General features: G+C 39.5%; 1 protein-coding gene across 1 annotated transcript in view; it reads left to right on the top strand.

The window, feature by feature from the left end:
* The window catches only part of zmat4a (zinc finger, matrin-type 4a), a 217107-nt gene that overhangs the window by 160955 nt on the left and 43727 nt on the right, over positions 1–12425 (top strand). The window contains exon 6 of the mRNA XM_084729631.1: positions 9889–9985. Coding sequence (XP_084585757.1) covers positions 9889–9985 — 97 coding nt within the window. The remainder of the gene's footprint in view (positions 1–9888; positions 9986–12425) is intronic.

Raw genomic sequence — 12425 nt, 5'->3', positions numbered from 1 at the left:
TCCTCCAAAGGAAAGGACCTCCACCAGTTGTTTGTCCGGCTGCATGTCTTCATCTTAACGTTTTTGTCTTGTTACGTCTTTTATGATGTTTTTGTCTGGTTACATGATTTTCATCTTGATACATCTTTACCAACGTTTTTGTCTTAGGACTTTAACGTAGTTTTTGTCTTTTGTCCTATCTTTGTCATTTTCATCTTGCTATGTCTTTTTCCATTTTTGTCTCGTTACGTCTTTTGCATTGTTTTTGTCTTATTACATCTTTAACAATGTTTTGTCTTGTTATGTCTATAATGTCACTTTCATCTTGTTACATCTTTTACATTGTTTTTGTCTTGTTATGTCTTTACCCTCATTTTTATCTAGTTGCATTGTTTTTATCTCGTTAAGTATGATTTAACAGGCTTATCGTGAAAATGTAAGGACTAGACAATACAAATATATATGTTAAAATGTAGGGAGTAAAAGTAAGAAATTGTCATGTAAAGTACTGATACTCTTTAACTCTACTCTGCTAACAAAGTATTCGTATTTCTTCTTATCTGAAGAGGTACCTTTGAGAACTATTATGTAATTTTCAGGCTTGTGCAATAAATTGAAAGTTCTTTTTAAGAGGTTTTAATCATAATGTAGTTTGATAGCACAGGTATCCAGAGAGTGATGTAGATCAATAGTGTGCACTGTTTCGACCTGGCTGACTGACTCAACCTGGCCTCTTTAAGCCATGAAAGAAAAATCATATCTTGCTTAGCTTTTTGAACTCTGTACTGTCACTCACGTTCTCATAGATCAGGCATCAGTCAGCACCCTCTTTCTCATTAAACTGGTCACTCACTTTGTTGCGATTCCTCATGTAGCTGTCAAACAAAAAAGACAGAGTAGTGTTTTGTCAGTGCTCACTCCAAAAACACTAAATTTAGATGGTAGTCTAGCCTGTCAAACACCCCGACAGACAAATTGTGTTTTTCCAGACTCCATCATAGCAGTTAATCGGAGATGCATCTCTGGCAGATGTGATTTAGCACGTTGTCTCGCTCTTTCTCGCTTCCACTTTTTTTTCCTTTCATAGATTCCTGCAATTGCAGCTCTCAGGCTATTGCGTTTGGCTGTGTGGTATATTTGCCACTCCCCCTGACCCTTAAAATAGACCTATTACTAATGCCGGAGACGGGCAAATTGCAACAAGCTGATCAAGGTCCTCTTCAAGAGGACACGAAGGGCAAAGTCTGCCCCTGTGTACACTAACTGGTTCAATTTAAGCACTAGATTGGAGCAGCAGAAGGCCGGCCATTTGTTGCCAGCCAATGCCTGCTCTCATCAAGATATTACATCTCTACCTACTCCCATTTCCTAACTGCCTCCAATTTCAGACACCAATCTTATCCGTGATTTGGTGAGCACGCCTGTTTTATTGCTTCAAGGGGCTGAAAACGCTTTTGAGTGATGATTTCATTCTGAAAGTCTATTCCACAAAGCAATTCATTATAATATGTCCCGCAGTTGCAAACAATTTGTTTCATACGGATTCCGATTTAGCATATGCTCTTTCAGCCTGGGCGCCCTGCCGCAATCAGAGAGAGGGAATGAGCTAAACTTGCACCATCTGAGTGGGGCAGATGGCTGCTGGTTAATTTAGCATGAACCCCGGACCTGCGCCACCTTTTTTCTGCTCATAAACAGTCCGCGCAGAGGACTGCACCGCTGATCAGTCACACGGCCACCGCGCTCCCTCCCAGCGGCTCAGGCAATAGGTCTCAATTAGCAGAGACAACTAGTGATTTACTACGGAACAAATGAAATAACTCAACTCAGCACCCCAATCTGTGGCTTACTGGTGATTCAATGTCAATGTACAGGCCAGTGTGCCAGATCTATGTTCCATGAGCTCTATGAGATTGGATTGCAGTTTATTAACTTCCCATTGGTGCCTGTAAAGTGAAAGAGGCTTTTTGTTCTGTTTAAGGGCGTCTTACTCTCCCTACCCTCCCAGTGAGGTGTGTATCTAGTAGGGCAGCGCCATTAATCGCTATATTATCAAAATCACAGTATGGCCAAATGCAAATGAAATCGCAGAACTAGAACCAGACTGCAATTTTTTTGAAAAGGAAAAGTGTGAGAGCAAAACAGCATTATAGTGAGGTACTGTGGAGCTGCAGGAATGCTCTGGCCTACAAATCTTCTCCTTCAAATGAAAGAAAACATGTTTGTTTTGTACAGAGCAAAACAAATAACATATCATCACGATTTCAGCATTTTTTGTACAGTAAAAATTGAAAGTCGAATGCAAAAATTATCATTCCCACTAGTCTTATCACATATTGCAATTGCAATTTCAGTCGAAATAATAGCAAAAATACTTTTTTCTGCCATAGTGTGCAGCCCTAGTATCTAGATACACAGTCCATGACCATATACAAAACCAATACAGATAAATTTGGCAATGCAAACTTCATTTCCACAGTTTTACTTTCAAGTACTGATTTAGAAATGTAAACAGATGCAGGGATGCACTTTACTGTCAGTCCAAAAGGAGGGTAGTTTTTCTTACAAAATGCAGACCGAGGGGCAAATTCACAAAGGAATTGTGCTGCTTGTTTACACAAATAAGACACAAAGCTCTTGCAATGGGTAAAATGCACCCCTAACTGTGCTGCTTAGGTATATGGATATATTTGATGCAAACTTGGCCTCTTTTATGCAAATAAAAAACTCCAATTCAAAACACACACACACCCAGACTTTCCTGCAATCATAGCAGCAGTGGTTTTAGCCATGTGAAGCAATAGTGCATCACAGTACATCATATGTGCAAAATGGCACACAGTGTGGTATCTGATATTTCAAATGAGGGGAAGAAACCGTAAAACAACACAAAACCTCCTGCTGTGAGAAGCCGAGGCGATGGTTATGCACTGTTACTGTCCAGCATGAAGCAGGGGGGAGAGAAAATAACTCAATGAGATGAGATGCATGAAGGAGAGTCTACAGGGAAAAAACATCCCAAATAACAATCAGTCTAAGAAAACACTCAAGAGTCAGTTATAGAAAAACAAAAGATATCCTGCAGGTAAAAACGGATGACAGAACAGGAGGAGTTCAGAGATAATTAGAATAGATTATAATTAGAAAAAAGTTACTCTTCCATATCAAACATTAAGAAACAAATGGAAAGTATTGCTCTTAAAGCTGCATTTCTATTACATTTTGACTCAAACATAGCTTCACCACCACCATATAGACACTACCATTGACCATTTACGGTCCAGCCATATACTAGGTTTCAATTATAATCTTCTTGTCCACCATAATTTAGAATTTTTCACATGAATAATGCTATCAGACACGAAACAAGGACAAATTGCACTCAAAATTGCAAAAGCTTATAGGTATGTTTGTGCTTTAATATCGTTAACGCAACATGTTTTATAAATTGGACCTTTGGATTCATGGGGCTATTAGTGGCTGCAATCCATGTTTTGTGAATGTGCCTCTGAGTGCATTAGTTGCTTGGTATTCATCATCAATTTAAATTTGGTATTTCATTAGTATAGTGTGGACACGTCTGTATAAATAAAGCAGCACATAGCTTCAGTAACCAGGAGCAATCAGAGCCAGGTAGGAGTTGGATTAACTGCCAACAATCTTAGTATTGGAGTGTTGTCACCTTTGCGATCAAAGTTACAAGCAGCAAAGTTCAGTCAAAAAGTGAGAGGATCATAGACACACACAGCTGCCTGCAGAATTTCATTCACTACTGTCCATGCAGCCGAAAAAACTGCTCCCGTTGGGCCATCGCCCTGCTCAAAATGTCAGTGAATCTTTATATGTCGGTGCTACAGAGTGCCGTGTCACATTAAATGAATCTGTGCCAAATTTCAATACCTGGGAGCACATTTTGGGTGAGAAATCTTTTTTAAAAAAGAGAGAGAGTGGTGTTAGAGCGAACAGCAGCTTGCTCAAGTCGCAATGAGACGGGGTAACAACGAGCCGAAAGCGGTCGCAAGTGTGGTTGTGTTCGTCTTGTGAAATGAAAAGCTGGCGAGGGCAACGTCTGAACTGTGTAACTTTGAGGCATTGATAACTTCATCGAACTCTTCAGGTGATTATCTAGCTTGTTGGATATGTTGTGGTTGGAGATAACTAGGTTTTTTACTGTGATAACTGTCTCGGTTGGCTTAGCATTTTCATTAGCATTAGCCAACACGCAACTGGGTCTGAAAATCTAGTATGCAATATTTAGTACGATACCACATTCTGAGATTGATTAGTATGTCTGAAACCTTACTCTGAAACCATTATTCATGAATTGCAGACAGGTAACAACAACAACATCATAGCAGGAAGGACATGATGTGTGCTTCCTCGACAACTCAAACAACAGCGTTGCCCTGGTGACAGACTGTCAGGCTTCAGGTGGTGGTGTCATGTTGGAGATGGGACAGGGAGGGATTTTAATGGTCTTAATAAATAAAGAAATATTTGAAATAAATAACAATATTGAAATTGATAAATCTGGACTTGTTTTATACAGTTGAAATTACATTTTTCTTATTGCAGAGAGAGTAAAATACTGAAAAAAGGTACTGTTGGGCCAGGTATCAGTACCACATCAGTTTGATGTGAACAGTACCCAACCCTACAGTCTACGCCCCATAGATAGATAGTTAGACAGACAGACAGATAGTCAGACAGATAGATCGATGCCTCCAGCTGCTCTCAGACTTAACAGCTGATTTTAGTACTAAAATGGTTTGTGAATTAGTCTTAGACCAAGACCTAAAGTTTGGACTGATTGTTTGGACAGCTCAGCTTCTTGTGGCCTCAGGATCTTTTGGAAAATGCAGACTTATAAGACCAAATGAAGATATAAGGCATCAGATAACATATTCCTCTGAATGCATCAGCTCCACAACCTGTTACTGGGGTTGTACACAATTCCAACTTAACACAAATAAATGAGACTGCAGAGCACATCCTTCATCTTGTGCACGCTCTCCTGAGCGGCCTCTCTTTCCCCAGCTAAGGGACAGGTTAACCAAAACAAACGAGTCTCCGGTGAATCACCGGCGACGCCTCAGAAAGTAGGAAGTAAAGGTGATCGAGGGGGAAGCGCTGCAGAGGCCCGAAGGCTCCCGGTGCTTCATCGCTCATGCGGGGCAGCACCACGAGAGAAGAGCCGCAGGTGGCTGACAGTGATGGATACCGGGGGCCGCCGCATAATCTTTCACCCTTTCAAAAATTGTTTGAGAAGCAAGCTGTCAAAGGGGCCACTGCAGAGCGGACCCTCGCCGCCTGCTGCAGAACTTTAATGTCAGCTCATGACTGCGTCTGGGGACGGCCGCGCAAAATTGAAATCTCAATCCTAGTGGCGGCCGACTGACAGGGTGGTTATTGTACAGCTTATCAGGAGGAAAGTGAAAGAGAGAGATTTGCCTGTCTCTCTCTCCCCCGGGAATATTGCCCTCCATCAAAATGCTGGAAAGAAACAGCTGACATCAACTTCTGAGAAATAAGTTGTTAGAAAACAGCACATTTTCAACATCACCTGCCACTATCCTGAAAGACGAAAAATATTTAGGCTTTCTAAGATCCAGCGGCTCGTTCCTCGGCGTGACTATTCGGGGTAAACCATCATACATGGGGGAAATTTGATTGAGGAGGATATGGAAATGTGATTCAATGAGTGCAGGGTGACATTTATTTTCTCTTGGCCTTTTGCTCCGAGGCATATTTATGGAGGAGCTAACTCAATTGTGAGAGCGAGGCAATGAGGACGCCCATTTTTCATATCACAATAAGATTAGTACAACATGACAGCGATTACACAGGGTGCTCATAATTTGCAGCAACAGGGCGCTGACTCAGTGCAGCCATAATCACACACACTGAGGACATTGTTGATATATGATTTTTAAGAAATTAGACAGCTTATTACGTTTTGATGACTCCAAATAAAACAGACACCTCAAGGTCTCACTATTTATGGCCTGAGTTGTATTCATTGTGACTCTTGTGCTGTTCCTTTTGCGTTTTTGGCATTAGTATTAATGAGGATGAAGTGAAAGGATTAATTTTTAATATATGGTTCCAGGGATACCACCAAAATCTGTTGGATGTTTTTTTTTTTTTTTACAGACAGTCATGGTGTCAAGGTGATAATTACTTAAGACTGTGGTGATCACCCAACTTCTCCTCTAATGTCGTCACAAGATTCACACCTTGTTTTTAGCAAAAGGTCTTGACAGCTATTGGATGGATTACCAAGAAATTCACATCCCCCCAGGATGAATCATAATAACTTTTGGTACAGCAGTCACCTCACTTTCTAGCACCATCGTCAGGTCAAAATGAATGACATTCATGTTAGCCTCAACTGTAATAAGTTTAGTGCTAATTAACATATGTTAGCATGCCCCCAGGAAGTGTGCTGAGCTTTAAGGCCAATTTGACATAGTGGACAAATTGTTTAATTACAGTTGAAGTAATGCACATCTGCCCAAATATACTTTTTATTCCCCCCATAAGCTTACATTGTGAAAGAAGTTGTTGTGAAACGTTGAATGCAGTTTTTTGAGCTTCACAACCCCTGCGAAATAAACCAACAAGCCAGTCTCTAAACATTTTGCACAATTAAGACTGAAGACAATCTCACAGCCAAAGTTGGTAAAACTGGATGGAAACAATTGGGCATAAGAGTTAAATGAAGCCCCAACATTGTATCCAGTTCTCCTTTATACATCCACGTGGTGAATACAGGTGGGGGAAATATTCAATTCTTAGATGCATCATGATACAGATGTGGATGATTCTTAATCAGCTCATAAAAGTCCAAAATCAGTGGGCAGCTCAGCACCTGGACAGGAAGTTAACAAAGAGAGATGTACTTCATCTTCTCAAAATGCAGTGGGTGAAATCATGTTTTGATTTAGTGTCCAAATAATTTGTTTGCAAGATCAATGTGAAGTGTATTGTGAAAACTTTTTACCATTGCCTAGAGACATTAATACGTGAGGAGTGGGGCAGCAATCAGCTGTAACAAACGAGCGGCTGAGCGACGCACAGCACGGCATTAAACTCAAAACACCGCTGTGGTGAAGAAACTCACTCTTTGTTCACCTCTAAAACTCAGCGCCAGCTCTGCACACTAGACAGCGATGTCTTTTCAAAGAGCTAAGGGTGCAGCAGAGAGGCTGCTCTCCACTGCTGGAGACACAACGTTAATAATAACACCACACACAGCGAAACACTCCACCTCCCCCTCATTTTGTTTTTCTCATACAGACAGGAGACTGTATGATGCTTTCAGAATGATTCATTCATTCATTCTTTTAAAATAAAAAAGGCAGACAAAAAGATTCCCACCCCTAAATGTAACATGTGCATCATGTTTACTTGTAAATGATGCTACTTCTTGAGTTTTGGTGAGGATGACTGAACGTACCCGGCTAGAGATAAATTCAATCCAATCTGCATTTTGATGCATGAAGATGCATCCTTTTATCATCGAATCATAGCCCTCTGAATCGTAATTGAATCAAATTGTGAGGTACATTCCCACACCTAATGGTGAACAAGGTAAAAAATTATACCTGCTAAAAATTAGCTTGTTAATATTGTCATTATGAGCATGTTGGCATGCTGTATACAGTGATAGTGCTGGTACAACAGGTGGTGGTACAGGGTAAAAGTTAAGTCATTTTGTAGATTTGGAAAAAAATATAGGAAAACAGGACGTTCATTTTCACATCAAATAAAACAATGTATAGAAGACACTAGTTTTGCATCCCAGAACTCTGGCACTTCTTGTTCTGGCTGAAGATTGATCAGCTTGATCTGGGTCTTAAAAGAAAGATTACTGGACATTCAGACTGAAGACAGCATTTCTTAAACAGAAATGATGGTCTAAAGGGTGAGCCTGAGGTTGGGTTGGAGGACCGTCAGTCATCCTTGACAGATTGCTTAAAAATGTGGTCAAGTACATAATAAATTGTGTATAAGCACTTCTTGGGAGAAAAGCAGTAGGTCTCAAGTTCTAGCTTTCAGATTCTGCTGTGAAATGTATTTCCCTTGGATCTGAAATGTGTGACATTTCATTGTCTGCGCAGTTCTAAATGATTTTTTCCAACACCAACTATGGCAATCTTGAAAACACACAGGAATACTCATCTACAATAAGACTGAAATGTATCTGCATAGAGGAAATGTTTTTTTTCTCCAAGAGGGACTGTTTATGGTTTGATTCATTCTGTATTGATTGTTTGCAGGAGACTGAAAATCATATGATTGTATAATGATGTGAAAATGTCAGTTGGCTTTTGTTTACATTCCTCACTGTACTGTGGATGAAAAGCAGATGGTACTTTTGAGGCCGTCTACACTGTAAAACAAATAGCTTTAACTTAAAAATCTGGCTTAAAGTTTTAAGTTCACGGAGTTTGAAATGATGAGTTGAGCTAATTTTTTAATGACTCAAAACAAACATAAATAATACAAATAACAAATAAACTTTTCTAGTCAAATAAACTTGGTATTACAGTCCCTCCAGGAAGTTGCAATGTTGTAACCATAACAATTCACGCAAATTCATCAAATCCCCATGAATTCTGTGCTACCTTTGCAATTCCAAATTCCGCAATTTTTCCACTAATTTGACCAATCATTACTGCTTCCCGCGAGTTCCACCAACCATACATGTACATCTCAATGACTCAATGATTTGTTTTATTATTTACTTTTTTTATTTACATTTTTCATTTCATCTCAGGTACTGAAAAGAACATAAATGCTGTTGACATTTACAAATACTCTGCACACTTTTATTTTACAAATTTATGCTTGTAGTTTTGCGTGAGTTTGAGCTCTAAAAAGACTTTGCTTTTTGTAGTATTTTTTCAGCAAGCAAATTCCAAATCCATTGCAAGAAATGACTAAAAACATTGCAACATGTATCACAATTTTTTTTTAGAAAAGCTGCAGTGAAATCAGGCATTTTAGGTTGCAACAATCCCCAAACAGTCTGTAAAATCCTGGAGGGGCTGGTATTAACTCTGTTTTACATGAGAAAAACAAAGCTCAATAAACTTATGGTATTACATTTTCATCATATATGCTTTGTTTCAAACTATGTCCCGATCACATTTTTTTACCCCTGAGTCCGAGTCCGAGTCATTTGATTTTGAGTATCTGCCGATACTGAGTCCCGATCCAATACTTCAGCAATGCATTAATAAGAAGAAGAAAAAAAGAGAACACATCCACATTTCCACCACACAAAATGCCCAATTTGCACACATTACAAGTGGCTTTGCACTGCCTTCGCTGTCCAGTTTAAAATACCTCCAAACTGCAGACATTTTCACTGTCCCGAGGTGACACATTTGCCCTGCGTTAGCCTACTAACTTCCAGCTTACTACTATTATGTTGTCTGAATTCCCCATCTGCCATATATTGTGACGTTTACGGTGTTGTTTCCGATCATGTGATCGGATTGGGACATCCTTATTTCAAACTATAAAAAAAAGTGTCTGTAGAGAGTTTTAACTCTCTCACTATGCATGCTGGGAAGTCTACTAATGTGCACATCATGTTTCTTTTAGAAAACTGAATGAGTTGATTGAACTTTGTATAGTACATTGATTCAACTCAACATTTCAAGTTAAAAGATTTAAAGTAATAACTCATATTTATACTGTAGGTTCTGAAGTGTTCTGAAAATAAATATGTAATAATTTTCTAAAGTTCAAATAACTTGTATACATAAAACTTGTATATTTATGCTATGTTAATGAGAAAAGATGAGTTTATTCTACTAAATTCTTGCATGATTTCTTCCAGTGTATTCATGGTTCTTATTCACATTTATTTAACGTGTTGTTTCTGTTTGATCGCAGGCCTGAAACGGAGCTATACCTGTGAAATCTGCAGCGTCACACTGAACTCGGTGGCACAGTACCACGCACATCTGCAGGGCTCAAAGCACCAAAACAAGTGAGTGGATCACGCTACTGTTCACTGCAGCAACACACACACATAGCTAAATTCTACTTTAACTATTAATGCTGCAGTGCTTAGCGCTACACTTCATTTTTTGGCTCAAAATATGTTATTTTCTTTTGCTTTCATCTGTGTCCCAAAACTCCTGTGCTTCTTAAAGATGCCACTTCAGATGCAGTTCATTACATGTTGCATGAATAGTATTATGGAGAGCTGCATTGCCGAGACACTGCCGGGATCAATTTGCTGCAGACATCCTGTGATTTTTCTCCCTCTCCACATTTAACTCTGGCCTACAATTTTAAGGAAAATTGAGAAAAATTGAGCCTTTTCCTGCTTTTGCACTCTCGCTGACTGGCGGCTGCGGCACCTGCAGGAGCCAAACTCAAGCTGAGAATCAACAAGCACTCACAGTACAGTCATAACAAACATGCAGCCTGCTGGAACTCCTACTCCAGCAGACATCTGTCTCCAAAAGAGCCATAAAACAAAAGCTCATTTAGAAAATCTGCACACAGCCAATTCCCTGCCAGTCACAACAGGTATCTTAAATGAATACCGGGATGAAGCTTTTCAGCATTCAAGCACTATTAAGCAAATCTACACGTTTTCTCAAACAAGTGCGACTGGTATTAAAGTGAATCTGGGTACCATCCATTCAGTCCTCGTCTGTTTTAAAAGCACAAATCACATAAAAAGTTAGCTGTTTGTTTTGTTTTCATTTCATCAGTAGCCTGATATTTTATTCTGCTGTGTTATTCAGGCAGTTCATGCTAAGGAAAGACTTGTTTCACAAATCTGAAATAAATATTTGATCAAATATAATCACATATTTGAATTGAAGAAGCAAATATATAACATAATTACACTGGGGGTGATGCTCCCCCCAAGCAGCATCAATAATCATTAAACTAGTAGCTACAGTAGCTACAATAGGCAGATTACACAAGGCATGCCCCCTCACCAACTTAAGTCTATATAGACCAAACTGCTCAAGATAATCTACAGACCTTGTTGTGAGCAGTCTTATGTAAGAACTGATTTCTTTCTGCAGTAGAATCCAAATCCAAATGACTTCCTCTCTAAAGAAAGTAGTTCCCCCATGAAACTGCTCACGACAAGGTCTGTGAATTATCTTCAGTAACCGGGCCATGATTTTTTGGAAAGAGACACTGGTTTTGAATTTTTCATTTTTCAGATTTATTTTTTGGTGCAGCACAGGACTAATGCCATCTAGTTTCATTATGTTGGAGAGAAGGCAGACATCTCTATGGCTGATGTCTCCAAAACATTGCAACTCAAACCAAAAAGATCCACATGCATAAAAAGCAATAAATGCCAGGGGAAAATATATGTTTTTGATTTGGGTTGAATTGTCCCTTTAAAGGGCATTTTGTGTTTCATTGTTGTTTTTGTTCTTTTGCCCAGACTTAGATGACAATATTACTACCACTCTCTCATAGCAGATGGCTACCCACCCTAAGTCTGTTTCTGCTCAACCTTTCTGTATGAGGGGAGTTTTTCCTCACCACCATCCCCCAGTGCTTGCTCATGGTGGAAATTTCTGGCTCTCTGTAACTGCTGTGCTCCATATGAAAAGAACCCTGAGATAACTTCTGTTATGATTTGATGATGTATAAACAAAACTGATCTGACTTGACTTTTATTAGGGGTTACCAGCTACAGTGTTTCCTCTAGGATTTTTTTCAGCAGCGGGGGCAGGCGTTCCGTTTCTCTTCTTAGAGAAATATTTCAATAAACTCATCTGAAAAATGCAGTCAGTTGTTACATAATGGTGTGTAGATATTAACGTTAGCCTAATACTAACAATTAGTTTAGTCACGTTAGCGACACTGAGTTGGCACCGGGCCAAATTAACTTAAACTACTGATAAGTTAAGTAACGTTAGCTGGTCATCAACATATTGTGAACGTCTGTTTAACTTGTAAAATCTATGTCGAGTTATCTCAAGCTAATAACTTACGTCTACCTCTTCTCCGGCCGGTAATTCGCTGCTTTATTTTATTTGTAATTCGGGAATTCACTCCTCTGACTCTGCTTGACGTGACATCATGCAAATGAGCACGCGCAAGTATATTTCCATACTGAGCAAGATAGTTATCTGCAGTTTACCTTAGTGCTCGCAAGTACCCGACAGGAGTCTGTTTTGAAGGTGGAGAGATGCGGCGGTGGTGTATTTGCGTCAACAATAAAAAAAAAAAAAAGAAATTTGAAGGAGTGGCGGCTGGCACTCCTAAATGAATGTAGAGGAAACACTGAGCTATAACTTTAGCTCCCATTAAGCCCAAGCTTGCCATGTTTACCATTAGGGTTTTCAGTGGATTAAACAATCAAGGTGCTAGTAGATTTTTACCTTTGGATGGGGGTTGCTGTTTGGCTCTGGTTGGTCAATGGTCTCCTGGCTCAACAGTTT

This window comes from Lutjanus erythropterus, chromosome 10 (assembly GCF_056507025.1).
Source record: "Lutjanus erythropterus isolate fLutEry1 chromosome 10, fLutEry1.hap2, whole genome shotgun sequence".
NCBI lineage: Eukaryota > Metazoa > Chordata > Actinopteri > Lutjaniformes > Lutjanidae > Lutjanus > Lutjanus erythropterus.
This window is presented reverse-complemented; position numbering and strand designations above follow the sequence as displayed.